The 17,886-nt window shown below is 39.1% G+C and overlaps 1 protein-coding gene across 2 annotated transcripts in view; it reads right to left on the bottom strand.

The window, feature by feature from the left end:
• The window catches only part of LOC133541765 (microtubule-associated serine/threonine-protein kinase 1-like), a 142,673-nt gene that overhangs the window by 39,700 nt on the left and 85,087 nt on the right, over window positions 1–17,886 (bottom strand). For both annotated transcript variants that reach the window (XM_061885337.1, XM_061885338.1), the window contains exons 8-11: window positions 15,301–15,510; window positions 10,945–11,046; window positions 3,144–3,276; window positions 1,665–1,732 (exon numbers count right to left, since the gene is read on the bottom strand). In XM_061885337.1, coding sequence (XP_061741321.1) covers window positions 1,665–1,732; window positions 3,144–3,276; window positions 10,945–11,046; window positions 15,301–15,510 — 513 coding nt within the window. The remainder of the gene's footprint in view (window positions 1–1,664; window positions 1,733–3,143; window positions 3,277–10,944; window positions 11,047–15,300; window positions 15,511–17,886) is intronic.

Here is a 17,886-nt window from a genome sequence, read left to right as displayed (position 1 = left end):
TTATATTCCTCTCTGTTCCGGAGGACACAACGTCCACAGTTTCCAAATATAATTTGAAATGTGGACTCGTCAGACCACAGAACACTCTTCCACTTTGCATCAGTCCATCTCAGATGAGCTCGGGCCCAGCGAAGCCGGCGGCGTTTCTGGGTGTTGTTGATAAATGGGTTTTGCTTTGCATAGTAGAGTTTTAACTTGCACTTACAGATGTAGGGACCAACTCTAGTTACTGACAGTGGTTTTATGAAGTGTTCCTGAGCCCATGTGGTAATATCCTTTACACACTGATGTCGGTTTTTGATGCAGTACTGCCTGAGGGACAGAGGTCCGTTATATTGTCACTTATGTGCAGTGATTTCTCCAGATTCTCTGAACCTTTTTGGTGAAATCCTTAAATGTCTTGCAATAGCTCATTGAGAAATGTTGTTCTAAAACTGTTCGACAATTTGCTTACAAAGAGGTGACCCTTGCCCCATCCTTGTTTGTGAATTACTTAGCATTTCATGGAAGCTGCTTTTATACCCAATCATGGCACCCACTCAGGGGAATTTTGGCTTAAAAAGTAAAGATAAAGTTGAAGTTATAACACTGAAACACCCTCAGGAAGAGGTGCTTTAAGACATGGCTAGATAGATAGCGGCTAAAGTCCACCTGCAGTCGGCAGTGTTTTAGCTACTTCTAAATCACTAATTCATGGTGACAAAGTAAGTTTTTTATCAATAAGGAAGACAAGGAAGAGCAAAACAGGCTTCATTTCACACCGTAGCTCACCGGCATTACCGCTAATGGCGCCGTACCTGAATGTAGACAAACACCATGGATGGATCTACTCCTAACATCCACTGTAATGATACCAAGTACAGGAGCGTTTCAAGTCAAAAGCACTATGATTACATCGATATTTTTTAGCATCATAAAATCTATTTTCATTTAAAAAAATAAATGTATATTATGTTTATAAACTCAGGAAATATGTCCCTGGACACATGAGGACTTTGAATATGACCAATGTATGATCCTGTAACGACTTTGTATCGGATTGATAACCAAAGTTGCGGTATCATCCAAAGTTTCGGTATCATCCAAAACTAATGTAAAGTATCAAACAACATTTTCCCAAATACCCGTCGCCTGCCGTCTCCGCATCTTGGGGTCACGCCAAGCTCAACAATGCGCAACCATGACACCTACTCTTAAAACCCTTCATACACTCTAAAACTTTGGCACAATGAAGGTTGGGAAACTGTAATGTGGACTTATATTCGTGCCTCAATTTTTGAGGTCACAAAGGCAGATTTTGAGCAGAGAAAAACACATTTTGCATTCATTACACGCTTTTGTGAAGAAAATAAACTGAGCAATTCAATGGTGTGAGCCAATATAAATGTGTTTTGTGCTAAATGAATGTGTCTACATGTTTGCTGTTATCCATTGCACCGTGCAACAACCACTTCTCTTTCTAAACCCCTTTGCGCAAGTTTTGGCGCAGCGTTAAGTCCATGCCAAAAAGGCAACCAGTCAGCCAACTGGACACTCTACTCTGATTGGCTGTTTGGTATCCAATCACATCACTTGTTACATTGCGGACTAATGTACAAAAATAACATGCAGGGTATAAAAAGTGCACCACTTGTACACAAACCCAAGAGAAATAAACCACCCACCTCTGTTGAGTCATCAGTTTCAGGTGTGAGAGGTCCTTCACTGTCGTAACTATCCAGGTTGACTATCTCTGATGACCAAAATATATCAAAAATAATCAATTAGCACACACTTTGGAAAAGGCAACAAGTACTTTTTCACCAAGAACCACCTCAGAAAACACTTGGCTCTTAAAATACAGAAGTTTAGTAGACCTAAGTATTCATTAAGTACCACCATAATGACCAACATTAAATACAGTAGTGTAGTAGACCTAAGTATTCATTAGGTGCCACCATAATGACAATATTAAAATACAGTAGTGTAGTATAGACCTAATTATTCATTAAGTACCACCATAATGACAACATTAAATACAGTAGTATAGTAGACCTTCATAGTCATTAAGCACCACCATAATGACAACATTAAATACAGTAGTGTAGTAGACCTAAGTATTCATTAAGTACAACCATAAAGATTACATTAAAATACAGTAGTATAGTAGACCTAAGTATTCATTAAGTACCACCATAAAGATAACATCATTAAAATACAGTAGTGTAGGAAACCAAAGTATTCATTAAGTAACACCATGATGACAACATTAAAATACAGTAGTGTAGTAGAACTAAGTAGTCAATAAGTACCACAACAAAGATAACATTAAAATACAGTAGTGTAGTAGACCTACATATTCATTAAGTTCCACAAAAAAGATAACATTAAAATACAGTAGTGTAGTAGACCTACGTGTTCATTAAGTACGACCATGACGACAACATTATCAATCAATCAATCAATGTTTATTCATATAGCCCCAAATCACAAATGTCTCAAAGGACTGCACAAATCATTACGACTACAACATCCTCGGAAGAACCCACAAAAGGGCAAGGAAAACTCACACCCAGTGGGCAGGGAGAATTCACATCCAGTGGGACGCCAGTGACAATGCTGACTATGAGAAACCTTGGAGAGGACCTCAGATGTGGGCACAGTAGTGTAATAGACCAAAGTATTCATTAAGTATCACTATGATGACAACATTAAAATACAGTAATGTAGTGGACCTAAGTATTTATTAAGTACCACCATAATGACAACATTAAAATCCACATTTTCCAATAATTTTTTAATCATCTTTAAAATCCTAAAAAAACAGACGTGCATTCCTGTCTCTCATAATGATTGTGAACGATAGGCAAAATTAAAAAAAAAGTGCACCTCCCCTTTCATTAAAAAACAAAAATGCGCCACAGGCCATTAAAACAGTATCTATAGGCCGCAATTGGCCACAGGCCACACTTTAGACACCAATGGTCAAGACGATACCAAGATCGGGATTGTACTAGAATGGAGAATTTTGGTCCAATGGATGACTTTGTAAAAAACCTGACTAGCAAAGCAGAAGATCATAAAAGTACCTAACAATGTCAAGTTCAGATGAGCCAAACGTTTGCCTTTAAATCACTTGGTGTATTTCCAGTATCACCCCTCACCTTCAATGGGGTCTCTGGTGAGTCCCAGTTGGCTGATGATGTACCGTGGGATGTCAGTTTTCATCAGGTGACCTTCTTTGGCAACATCCTCGGCTGCCTCCAGCAGATGGTAGAACTCCTCGGGGTTGAACTCCTAGGGAGTGCAGGGCAACACCAAGAACCATCAGTATCACAAATATATCACACGTCGGAAAGGTTGGCTCGAGAACACTTTCGAAGTTAGTAGTACTTTGAAAATACACGACTAGCACATGATCTTATGTTTACAAAACCAGGGCAGTGATACACCTTCGGACTCGTACCGTCCTACAACGTGATTCTCCCTACCTCGCTGCAATTTCCCTGACTTTGTGGATTATTTCCAGTTTTAGATCGAGTCATTCTGATTCTTTGTATTGTGAAAGGTGGTCGCTCACTATTAATGACTAGTGAGAGGAGCGATCCATTGATCAATTGAGACGTCATGTGGGTAAGCGTTCATTGGGTTTGACTTTTGGATTATTCAGAGTTATTTTAGGATTTTCATTTATAACTTTTCCCAACCAGTCTCAATGTCTCTTGTCGACTTGGAGAAGGCCGTCGACCGCGTCTTTCAAGAAATCCTTGAGGAATGTGAGGTATCGGTTTGCTCTCTGGATGACTCGGTAAGAGTAAATCAGACCCCTTTCCAGTGATAGTTGGACCGCACCAGGTTGCTTTTTGTCACAAATTCTGTTCTTATTATTTATGGACAGAATTTCCAGGCACAAGCAGGGTTCGAGTTTGGCAGATTTATGCGGATGTTGTGGTTCTGCTGAATTCACCACACCGTGACCTTTGGCTCTAACTGGATCGGTTTGCAGCCGTATAAGGAAAAGGATGGAGTGCCATTTCTGGGTCGGTGATGAGCTCCTGCCCTAAGTGGAAGAGTTCAAGAACCTTGAGGTTTTCTTCACAAGTAAGGGAGGAATGGGTCAAGAGATTGACAGATTGACTGTGGGTCGGTCCGTAGAAGGAGCTGAGACGGAAGACAATGCTTCCTTTTCTAACCTACGAGTTTCGGGTAGAGACTGAAAGGACAAGATGGTGGTTGGAATTAGATATAGTGAGGAGCTCCACAATCCAGGAGGTACCTGGAGTAGAGACGGACGGTGTGGGTCAAACATCTGGTCTCCGGAAACTTCCCTGGGCATGTCCAACCGGCAGAAGGCTTTGGGGGAGACCAAGGACACGCTGGAAAGCTATGCCTCTCAAATGGTCGGCGAATGCCTCAAGATTCTCCTGAAGGAGCTGGAGGAAATAGTTGGATTCTGGATTTCTCTCCTTCGGCTGCTGATAAGTGTTTACCATCATTTTATGACTTGGCTAGATGTAACCATGTCATACCCTGGATTACTTCTTCAAAAGATTTATTTTATTTTGGTTGATTGCCACTATTTAACTGGCCTCAACGAAATTGACGAGATTTTGGGTTTATGGCAGGGGTCGGCAACCTTTACCACTCAAAGAGCCATTTCGACCCGTTTCACAAAATAAAGAAAACAATGGGAGCCAGAAAACTCTTTTGAAATTTAAAATGAAACAACACTGCATACAGAGTTTTTTATTGCTTTTTGCTACGTATAAATCAGGGGTCTAAGACACGCGGGCTGCACCTTAATATGAAAATTTAATGCTAGTACGGCCCGCGGGTTTTATATGAATGCCGCTTGACAGCATCGCACTTTCCATCCCTCCCAAATTTTCCAAGAAACTCCCGTGTTTCTGAGCAACCATACTTGCGATTGTCTACTGGTTTTTGCCCAGATAACAATAATAAGGGAGTGCTATGAAGGTACTACCTTTAGCGCCCTCTACGACATGTACAACAGCTTACCAGCCATCGTCACATGTTGAAAGTGGCAATCGACTCCAAGGCATAGTTATTCAACAGCCATTCAGGTCACACTGAGAGTGCCCGTTTGAACAACTTTAACACTTTTACTAATATGCGCCACACTGTGAACTCACACCAAACAAGAATGACAAACACATTTCGGGAGAACATCCGCTCTGTAACACAACATGAACACAACACAACATTAACACAAAACAACAAATACCCAGAATATCATGCATCCTTAACTCTTCCAGGCTACATTACCGTCGGTTGAGGTGGGCGGGGTTTGGTGCTAGCTGGGGTGTATAATGTAGCCTAGAATAGTTAGGGATGCATGGGATTCTGGGTATATGTTCTGTTGTGTTTATGTTGTGTTACAGAGCGGATGTACTCCCGAAATGCGTTTGTCATTCTTGTTTGGTGTGGATTCACACTGTGGCGCATATTAGTAATAGTGTTAATGTTGTTTATATCACAACCCTCAGTGTAAACTGTATGGCTGTTGACCAAGTATGCCTTGCAGTCTCACTTTCGTGTGTTACCAGAGGCTGTATACTACATATGACTGGCCCACACGCAAATAACGTGGTGTAAAGGCAGGCACGACGACATGTTGTAAAGGACGTTGAAGGCAATGCCATTGCGGCACGCCCTCGATATTATAGTCCGAGTGAAAATTGGAGAATATTAGCCCCAGGTGATTCCTGGGAGAGGCACTAAAATCCGGAAACCTCCCGGAATAATCGGGGGGGGGGAGGAATTTTTCAGCTGAGAGGCTCTCCTGAAGTCCTGCGCAGCGAAGACACAACAAACTCCTTTCTTGTCTCTCATGGACACGCACCTGTTGTTGCTGACTTTGGACTAGCGAATGCACGACATCAAGGCCGCGGAACAGAGACACACTGCAGGCTTACACACAAATATGCATCCACAAAAATATACGCTACACACATACATACCCACCCACCCACAATCAAACGCCTTTGACGCAAATCCCATTGGGGTGATGAAAGGATGGTCAGCGCCTGAGAGCTGCGGCCTACCACCATGACCCTGCACTCCCTTCCCTATGTTTTTACATATCTCGAGATGAACGTTGTAATATGTATATGTGCTTTCGGAGCCTGGTCTAGATTGTATTTTTTTTTACTCATCGTTCCGCAGCGTTTTACCTTTTTCCCCATGTTTTACGGGGGCGCCTTGAGGCGACCTATCAGCATTCCTGTTCTGTAACCCTGTACACTGTTTGTTTATCTCATCCTGAACGGGTTTGTGCAGAAAACAACGTTTAGTCATACTTGTGCAATGACAATAAAGACCTATCCTATCCAATAACCTGTTTACCATACTGAACTATTTCGCTGCTCAAATTGACCGATTTGTGGGGCTGTGGACCTTTGGGCACCACACGATTCGATTTGATTATTGGGGGTAACAATTCGATTCAGAATCGATTCTTGATTCAAAACGATTTTCAATTCAAATTCATTGCTTTTGAAAAATATTGGGTGCCAGTTATATGATGAACTACATTCCTCCATAAAATAGATAAACAGCTCTGATACATTTCTATACTACTCAAAATAAAACTGGTTTTGTTTAATACAATTCTACCCAAATATTTAATAAAGTCAAATACAAATAAGGCAATAAAATAAGTATATTTTCTAAAGTAAAATTGTACAGTAGATTTAGATCAGGGGTGTCAAACTCAAATGCCGAGTGGGCCAAAATTTAAAACTGAACAAAGCCGCGGGCCACGGTTGAACAAGTTAACCTTTTAATATGGACCCAAGTTTTTCATTGAATATTGAACAAGCAAGGCTTATATAACTTTATAGTGACATGCAAAATTGAGTTTCAAATAATAATAATAAAAATTTAAAATATCAATGGCATATCAAATCCAATTTAAATAAAAATTGAATGCCTGTTTTCTATTTTCAGCCTTCTGAGGTAAATATCAAAATAAAGTTTGTCCACAGGCTAATAATACATTTGAAAATAAAATAACAACAATAAATGAATCAAACTTTCAAGCCTTGAAGTAGCGAGAGAAAGTGCATGAATAAAATGTTAATTATTGCTCAGTTTGCTACACTGATTTGCTTTAACACTGAATATGGAACAAGCAACGCTTCTCTAACTTAATAGTGCAAAATCAACTTTCAAAAAAACAACTTTTTCCACAGGCTAATATATTTAAAATAAAATAACAGTTAGGTGGGCGGAGTTGCGGGGTTTGGTGGTAGCGGTAGTAGGGTGGGTGTATAATGTAGCGTCCCGGAAGAGTTAGTGCTGCAAGGGATAGTGAGTATTTGTTCTGTTGTGTTTATGTTGTGTTACGATGCGGTTGTTCTCCCGAAGTGTGTTTGTCATTCTTGTTTGGTGTGGGTTTACAGTGTGGCGCATATTTGTAACAGTGTTAAAGTTGTTTATACGGCCACCCTCAGTGTGACCTGTATGGCTGTTGACCAAGTATGGAATGCATTCGCTTATGTGTGTGTTAAAACCGCGAATATCATGTGACTGGGCCGGCACGCTGATTGTATGGAGGTAAAGTGGATATGGCTACAGATTGTAGAGAACGCTAAAGACAATGGCTGTAAGGCACGCCCCCAATATTATTGTCCGGGTGGAAATCGAGAGAAATTCGGGAGAATGGTTGCCCCGGGAGGTTTTTCGGGAAGGTCACCGCACTTTGGGAGTCTCCCGGGAAAATTTGGGAGGGTTGTCAAGTATTAATATTAGTGGTAAATGCGGTTTTACAGCGGCACTGTCGCTGTATAATACCGGCGGGCCAGCTCTAATGTTAATTTGATATTGCCTCAAGGGCTGAATGAAATTACACGGCAGGCCAAAGTTTGACACCCAAGATAAAGATCATCTACATCAACAATATGATTTGTCTGGACAGGACAGATTAAAAAGAAAAATTAATTTTTCTTTTTTTTTTAACCGATAAGGAATCATTACAAGTAAGAGTTTCAATTAATTGAAAAATCTATTTTTTCCGTCACCCGTACTGGTTTGTTAAATGTGCAATCTCTAATCCGAATACTGTGACATTCAGTAAATGAGGGTAAAGTTGGATGGATGAATCCCGTCTTTGTGGCACGCGTCAGCTGCCAATCAGAAAAGGCTTGGCGGTGACACCCTCGTGAACGCCTGGGAAATTGATACGCCTTGCATGGGATTACCCGGACACGCTCAAAAAGGCATCTTCCATCTCTGAATGGCACCGCCGTCACGGCCTGTCTGGCTCAGACGGGAAGGCAGCTGCCAGGAGTTAGTCACGAGGCGCCTGGGAAAATGTTCATCTAAATGCAAATACTAAGCACACAGACTTTCTTTTTTGTACATCGAAACTTGAATTTTATAAATATTTCAAATATTTATGATCTACAAAACCCAAAACCAGTGAAGTTGGCCCGTTGTGTAATACGTAAATAAAAACAGAATACAATGATTTGTTGATCCTTTTCAATTTATATTCAATGGAATAGACTGCAAAGACAATATATTTAACAGTTCAAATAATCATTAACTTAGAATTTAATGGCAGCAACACATTGCAAAAATGTTGCCAAAGGGGCATTTTCATACTTGCCAACCTTGAGAACTCCGATTTCGGGAGGTGGGGGGCATGGTCCGGGGTGGGGCGGGACGCGGTTGGGGGCGTGGTTAAGAGAGGAGGAGTATATTTACAGCTAGAATTCACCAAGTCAAGTATTTCATATATATATATATATGTATGTATGTATGTATGTATATATATATATATATATATATATATATATATATACATATATAAAAACCCCATTTCCATTTGAGTTGGGAAATTGTGTTAGATGTAAACGGAATACAATGATTTGCAAATCCTTTTCAACCCATTTTCAAATGAATGCACTACAAAGACAAGATATTTGATGTTCAAACTCATAAACTTTATTTATTTTTGCAAATAATAATCACCTTTGATTTTCATGTTTCATGGCTGCAACACGTGCCAAAGTAGTTGGGAAAGGGCATGTTCACCACTGTGTTAGGTCACATTTTCTTTTAACAACACTCAATAAAAAGTTTGGGAACTGAGGAAACTAATTGTTGAAGCTTTGAAAGTGGATTTTTTTTACCATTCTTGCTTGATGTACAGCTTAAGTTGTTCAACAGTCCGGGGTCTTGTTGTCGTATTTTACGCTTCATAATGCACCACACATTTTCGATGGGAGACAGGTCTGGACTGCAGGCGGACTAGAAAAGTACCCGCACTGTTTTACTACGAAGCCAGGCTGTTGTAACACGTGGTTTGGCATTGTTTTGCTGAATTAAGCAGGGTCATCCATGATAACGTTGTTTGGATGACAACATATGTTGCTCCAAAACCTGTATGGACCATTCAGCATTAATGGTGCCTTCACAGATGTGTAAGTTACCCATGCCTTGGGCACTAATACACCCCCATACTATCACAGATGCTGGCTTTTAAACTTTGCGCCTATAACAATCCGGATGTTTATTTTCCTCTCTGTTCCGGAGGACACCACGTCCACAGTTTCCAAATATAATTTGAAATGTGGAGTCATCAGACCACAGAACACTTTCCCACTTTGCATTAGTGCATCTTAGATGAGCTCGGACCCAGCGAAGCCGGCGGCGTTCCCAGGTGTTGTTGATAAATGGCTTTTGCTTTTAATTTGCACTTACAGAAGTAAAGACCAACTGTAGTTACTGACAGTGGTTTTATGAAGTGTTCCTGTGGTGATATCCTTTACACACTGATGTTGGTTTTTGATGCAGTACCGCCTGAGATATCAACGGTCCGCTATATCATCGCTTACGTGCAGTGATTACTCCAGATTCTCTGAACCTTTTGATGATTTTACGGACCGTAGATTGTAAAATCCCTAAATTCCTTGCAATAGCTCGTTGAGAAATGTTGTTCTAAAACTGTTCGACAATTTGCTTACAAAGTGGTGACCCTCGCCCCATCCTTGTTTGTGAATTACTTAGCATTTCATGGAAGCTGTTTTTATACCCAATCATGGCACCCACCTGTTCCCAATTAGCCTGCACACCTGTGGGATGTTCCAAATAAGTGTTTGATGAGCATTCCTCAACTTAATCAGTATTTACTGCCACCTTTCCCAACTTCTTTGTCATGTGTTGCTGGCATCAAATTCGAAAGTAATGATTATTTGCAGAAAAAAATGTTTATCACTTTTAACATCAAATATGTTGTCTTTGTAGCATATTCAACTGAATATGGGTTGAAAATGATTAGCAAATTTTTTCACACAATTTTTTTTAACTTTATTTTTTACACATAATTGTTTTTACACCGATTTTATTACTAAGAATTTTCTTTACACTCAATTCTTAAACACTGATATTTGTGCACTGAAGTTTTTTTTATACAGAATTTAATACTGATTTTTATGTGCTGAATTTTTTTATGCAGAATTTTTTTACACTGAAATTTTTTGCACACAATTTTTTTTACTGCGTTTTTTACACATTTTTTTTTACACTGGAATATTTTTCCACACAAATGTTTTTTTTTACATTGAATAAAAAAGTATTTTTTTATGAAACCATGCATAATTTGATGTAAAAAAAATTCAGTTCACAAAATTCAAACGCAAAAAATTCAGTTACATAAATTCAGTGTAAAACAAAAAAGCTTTCGTAATAAAAACACAAATTCACCTTCATAAAAGGATGTCATGTAAAATTTACATGAGGACCAGCGTCCTTTGCATTGGACATTTGGTTCCGCTCCATTGTTTTAGTCTGAGCGTCAACATAATAGCTCAGTTCTGCAAAACACAAACGTCCACTGCAGAGGACACTGCAGGATATCCCCAATACAAAAGTGTCTCCCGGATGTGTAAAACAAAAAACATGGATATGGAGTGAGAGCCCCTGCACAAACAATCTCACCAGGCATTCCAGCAGCCTGGCAGGTCGGGAAATGATGATGAGAAGCTTCTTCACCAACTCCGTGACGAAAGCAACCTCAGAACTTTCCGAGCGCTCAAAAGCCTGCAAGTCCAGACAGAGACAAGAAGAAGAATTGAAGATACCACAGATACAAATCAGTAAAGCTTCTCAGAATGGAATTGAAGATAAAACCTTCATTTGGAGGAATCAGTGTCTTTCTCAAGGGGCGACAATCTGTCTAGGCATCCATATTCTGGCTCAAACTACGACTGGAACTACATGCAGACTTTAATACTTCGGTTTTTGCTGTAAATCCATGACAAGGAGACCGTTGAAAACCGAAACACACGAGCACCCAAGACGCCCTTAAAATGCATTCATCTCCTTGACAGTGCAGCTAATGTACGTATGCATTCTGCTTGTGCTTAGTGACCTCCAAGCTATTTTAATTGGTACACAGTGTGATGGTAAGCGTGGCCAGTAGAGGGCAGTCACATATAAAACATACATGTGGACTGCAGGTTGATGCCTGTTCAATAAATGGCACAAGTATGCGTATGCAAGCAACTTCAAAAACTTAGATATTTCTTTGAGAATATAGAACATTAAACACGGCGCTCAAAAATCCGTCAAAATGTTTTATACACTAATTTTCATTTTTTTACACTTAATATTTTAACACTGAATATTTTATAAACACATTTTTTATACACTTTTATTTGATACACTAAACTTTTTTTACACCAAAAATTTTTTTACACTGAATTTTTATCACTGCAATTTTTCTACACTGAATTTATAACACTGTATTTTCTTTACACTGACATTTTTTTTACACCAAATTCTTATACACTAATTTTTTTGTACTGATTTTTTCTTTACACTGAATTTTTATACACTTTTTTTTATGCACTGAATGTTTTTTACGCAGAATTTTATTTACACTGACTTTTTAGGATGATAAGTGTGGCCACTAGATGTCAGTCATACAGAAAAAATACATGTGGACTGCAGGTTGACGCCTGTTGAATAAATGACACTAACAAGAACGTGTTGTTGGCATGGAGCGGGGGGTCACGCACTCGTCAAGTGCTGAGCTTATCCGCTTGACTTGTGGTGAGCGAAAAATGGTAATTAAAGAGAAAGGCGTGTTAATGGAGCTGGGACCAACTAATGTGGTGCATCAGTCACTTTTATTGCCCTTATTGATCCATGGAAGCGGCTGGTCGTATACACACATCAGGAAACCATGGGGAAAAGCCGACCAATCCCAACCTTGCTCAATAGCACCTGTTTTAATCACTTCAGTGCGGGGGTCGGCAACCCAAAACGTTGAAAGAGCCATATTGGAGCAAAAATACAAAAAACAATCGTGTCTGCAGCCGCAAAAAATTAAAAGCTGTTTGTAAGTGTTATAATGAAGGCAACACATGATGTAAGTGTCTATTTTAGTTATATTAGCCTACTATCAAAATTACTTTAAAAGTCTTATATAAGTGTTATAATGAAGACAACACATGATGTAAGTGTCTATATTAGTTATATTAGCCTACTATCAAAATTATTTTAAAAGTCTTATATAAGTGTTATAATGAAGACAACACATGATGTAAGTGTCTATATTAGTTGTATTAGCCTACTATCAAAATTACTTTAAAAGTTTTATATAAGTGTTATAATGAAGACAACACATGATGTAAGTGTCTATATTAGTTATATTAGTCTACTATCAAAATGACTTTAAAAGTCTTATATAAGTGTTATAATGAAGACAACACATGATGTAAGTGTCTATATTAGTTATATTAGCCTACTATCAAAATGACTTTAAAGGCCTATTGAAATGAGATTTTCTTATTTAAACGGGGATAGCAGGTCCATTCTATGTGTCATACTTGATCATTTCGCGATATTGCCATATTTTTGCTGAAAGGATTTAGTAGAGAACATCCAAGATAAAGTTCGCAACTTTTGGTCGCTATTAAAAAAGTTTTGCCTTTACCGGAAGTAGCAGACAATGTGCGCTTGACGTCACGGGTTGTAGGGCTCCTCACATCCTCACATTGTTTACAATCGTAGCCACCAGCAGCTAGAGCAATTCGGACCGAGAAAGCGACAATTTCTCGATTAATATGGACGGCATGGCGCAGTGGGAGAGTAGCCGTCCGCAACCCGGGGTCCCTGGTTCAATCCCCACCTAGTACCAACCTCGTCACGTCCGTTGTGTCCTGAGCAAGACACTTCACCCTTGCTCCTAATGGGTGCTGGTTAGCGCCTTGCATGGCAGCTCCCTCCATCAGTGTGTGAATGTGTGTGTGAATGGGTAAATGTGGAAGTAGTGTCAAAGCGCTTTGAGTACCTTGAAGGTAGAAAAGCGCTATACAAGTACAACCCATTTATCATTTAATTTGAGCGAGGATGAAAGATTCGTGGATGTGGATATTGAGAGTGAAGGACTAGAAAAAAAAGTTAAAAAAAGAAAGTAAAAAAATATAAATAAAAAAGGCGATTGCTTTCGGAGCGATTCAGATGTTATTAGACACATTTACTAGGATAATTCTGGAAAATCTCTTATCTGCCTATTGTGTTACTAGTGTTTTAGTGAGATTATATAGTACCTGAAAGTCGGAGACCAGTGTCTCTGTGGGAGGAGGTAATAGTCCGCACCTGCAGGAGGACGCAGGCTCCGCTCATAACTACGGTAAGGGGCGACTTATTACCACTATTTTCTCACCGAAACCTGCCGGTTGACATGTGGTCGGGATCCATGTTCGCTTGACCGCTCTGTTCCATAGTAAAGCTTCACCTTCGGGAATTTTAAACAAGGAAACACCGGCTGTGTTTGTGTGGCTAAAGGCTAAAAGCTTGCCACCTCCATCTTTCTACTTTGACTTCTCCATTATTAATTGAACAAATTGCAAAAGATTCAGCAACACAGATGTCTAAAATAATGTGTAATTATGCGATTAAAGCAGACTACTTATAGCTTGGATCGGGCTGGAAAACAATGTCCGCTACAACCCGAGACGTCAAACACACGCGTCATCATACTGCAACGTTTTCAACACGACACTTCGCGGGAAATTTAAAATTGCAATTTAGTAAAAACTAAAAAGGCCATATTGGCATGTGTTGCAATGTTAATATTTCATCATTGATATATAAACTATCAGACTGCGTGGTCGGTAGTAGTGGGTTTCAGTAGGCCTTTAATGAAGACATCACATGACATATTAGCTATACCAACCTACTATCAAAATGACAATGTGTCGCAAGCTGACGCTAATCTTCGTTGACAGAAATGTTGAAATGTAATATTTATTCTATACATTTTTACAACATTGTAAAACATGACTAAAACGGAGGCTTCTCAGAGGGCGAGAGAACTCCTAGAAATGACTTAGAATGGCTAAAAGGTATAGATGTGTGTGTCCAAGGTAAAGGAAACGTCTTCTTCTAATGGATTTATTACAATCTTTGGCTAGCTGGGTAACGTTTGCTGTGGTCTGGAACAACATGGCACACAAACTATCTGAAATGGAGCCAATATTTCATGATTCCCGAGCACGGCCACCGCTGATGCTCACTGCTGCTGATCCCCTCACCTCCCAGGGGGTGGAACGAGGGGATGGGTCGAAGGCAGAGAGTAATTTCACCATGCCTCGTGTGTGTGTGTGACTATCAGTGGTACTTTAACTTAACTTAATATACGTCATGAGACATGCAAATATAAATAATATACAAAGAAGATAAAAGTAAAATAACTTAAATTAGCTCAAATATACCAACAAATGCGTCATAATGATTCAATATATACATACAGCAGGCCCAAATAGCATGTTAGCATTGATTAACTTGAAGTCATCCACAGACCAAATATGCCTGATTAGCACTCCAACAAGTCAATCACGTCAACAAAGCTCACCTTTGCGCATTCACGCACAGTATAAAACGTTTGGTGGACAAAATGAGACAAAGGAGTGGGAGATTTTACATGTAAACAAACTGTTGCATCACAGTCCACACCGTGGTGAGTTCAAGAGCCACCGAAATTTGTTGGACAAAACGATGTTCACCAAATACTCTCATCAGTGAAGCATACATACAAACATATTAAACATATTAATCAGTGTCCTAAAAAAAAAAACATACTGTAACAAAAAAAATATTATCCTCCATCTTTTTACATTTTCAATTCTTTAAAAAAAGAATGCTCCAGGGAGCCACTAGGGCGGCACTAAAGAGACAAGAGGTTGCTGACCCCTGCTCTAGTGCATTTCAGTCTAACACAAAATTCTGCTCCCTTGATTGGTTGACATTTGGGTGATTTTTGATGTCTTTAAAGTTTCCACTTACATCATGAAGGAGCTTGTCCAGGTTTTCCTGCAGCTCGAAGAAGTAGACGGACGTGATGAGTCCTTCGCAGGACTTGGCCAAGCAGTCCCGGGAGAGCTCGGCGATCTGGTGGTGGATGAAGCTGAGGACTCCGTCCGCCAGCGGGAGGACGTTCTCAGGAGAGTACGCCTGGATGAAGTCGGCCAGCCTGCCCTCCATCTGCGCCGTGGCCTCGTGGAGGAGAGTGAAGGGAAGTGATGTGAATTATGTTTATATAGCGCTTTTCTCTAGTGACTCAAAGCGCTTTACATTGTGAACCCCAATATCTGAGTGGGTGTGGGTGGCAATGGGGGCAGGTGGGTGAAGTGTCTTTCCCAAGGACACAACGGCAGTGACTAGGATGGCGGAAACGGGGCTCGAACATGGAACCCTCAAGTTGCTGGCACGGCCACTCTCCCAACCGAGCTATGCCGCCCCAGAGAGATGTACGCGTAGTCAAACAACAAGAACCCTTTTTTTAGGCCATTCTTAGAACATGGTCAAACAACTGTAGGTAAGGTTGTATTTTTTGCCTCATTCCTGTGAGAATCCTGCGTATTACGCTCAAACCTGGTTTACTACATGTATGCCAATAGTGGTAAGTCACATACAATGTTTGGTCTGTGATTTTGTAAACATTTGGTGTTTGTTGTGCAAATCTATTTACACAAAACCTTCTATTTGATTTATGTAAAATAGACTATAGACAATATTTATGCACAAAACCCAAAACCAGTGAAGTTGTCACGTTGTGTAAATGGTAAATAAAAACAGAATAAATTGATTTGCAAAATCCTTTCAACCTATATTCAATTAAATAGACTGCAAAGACAATATATTTAATGTTCCAACTGAGAAACTTTGTTTTGTTTTTTACAAATAATCATTAACTTAGAATTTAATGGCAGCAACAGATTGCTAACAAAGTTGGCAAAGGTGCATTTTTACCACTGTGCTACATGGCCTTTCCTTTTAACAACACTCAGGAAATTTTTGGGAACTGAGGACCAATTTTTGAAGTGGAATTCTTTCCCATTTTTACTTGATGTACAACTCAAGTTGTTCAACAGGTATTTTAGTCTTCATAATGCGCCACACATTCTCAATGGGAGACAGGTCTTCACTACAGGCAGGCCAGTCTAGTACCCGCACTCTTTTTCTATGAAGCCAATCTGTTGTAACACGTGGCTTGGCATTGTCTTGCTGAAATAAGCAGGGGCGTCCATGTCTAGATGGAAACATACAGTATGTTGCTCCAAAACCTGTATGTACCTTTCACATTACAGATGTGTAAGTTACCCATGCCTTGGGCACTAATACACCCCCATACCATCACAGATGCTGGCTTTTCAACTTTGCGCCTATAACAATCAGGATGGTTCTTTTCCTCTTTGTCCTGGAGGACACGACGTCCAGTTTCCAAAAACAATTGCCGGCACGGAAAAGCAGGGCCTTTAAGGTTTATTGGTGCTCTGTTCTTTTTCCCTACATCCGTGTACACAGCGGCATTATAAAAAGTCCTAAATTTTACTTTTTTTAAAACCGATACCAATAATTTTGAAACCTATACTGATAATTTCCGATATTACATTTTAAAGCATTTATTGGCCGAAAATATTGGACATCTCTAGTAATAAACACTGTTTAATGTGTAACTGAACATGAATATGTTCATACAGGCCTACTTTTTGACACACTAGGTTATGTAGTTACACTATTCTATTATTATTATTGATATAGTCTTAAAGAGGGGAAAAAACTGTAAAAAGAGCCAACAAATTACAATGTAATGAGAAAAAGTTAAAATGTTCTAACTAAAAATGAATATTAAAATACTTAAGTCACCTACAATACAAAGCTGACAAAGTTTTCCTGCCTTTAAATATATAACATTTCTTAAAAAATAATAATAAAATAAAATAAAATATGTAAGTGTATATATATATATATATATATATATATATATATATATATATATATGTATATATATATATATATATATATATATATATATATATATATATATAAAAATCTCAGACCTTTGATCCAACACATGAGAATCTCTCGAAATTTAAATAAGATATACTTAAAATATAAACAAAGTTTAGTTAGTCAATCAAAATATAAAACAATATATTAATTATTTAAACAATTGGAGCAAATAAACAATGTTAAATGTGTAACTAAATATTAATATTTTCATACAGGCAGAATTTTTGACACATTAAGTTATGCAGTTACACAATTCTGCTATTATTATTATTACTGTTATATTCTTACAGGGGAAAACAACAGTAAAATGTGAGAAAAAGGGGCAAAACAATTAGAATATAATAAGAAAAAGCTTAAAAGGTTCTAACTAATAATAAATAATATACATAGTCACCTATAATACATAGATGACCCAATTTTATTGTGTCTACATGTTAGGGTTGTCTCCTTACCAATATTTTAGGGACGGCGTGGCGCAGAGGGAGAGTGGCCGTGCGCAACCTACTACCAACCTTGTCACGTCCGTTGTGTCCTGAGCAAGACACTTCACCCTTGCTCCTGATGGGTGCTGGTTAG

The sequence above is a fragment of the Nerophis ophidion genome, linkage group LG23 (genome assembly GCF_033978795.1).
Source record: "Nerophis ophidion isolate RoL-2023_Sa linkage group LG23, RoL_Noph_v1.0, whole genome shotgun sequence".
Classification (NCBI taxonomy): domain Eukaryota; kingdom Metazoa; phylum Chordata; class Actinopteri; order Syngnathiformes; family Syngnathidae; genus Nerophis; species Nerophis ophidion.
This window is presented reverse-complemented; position numbering and strand designations above follow the sequence as displayed.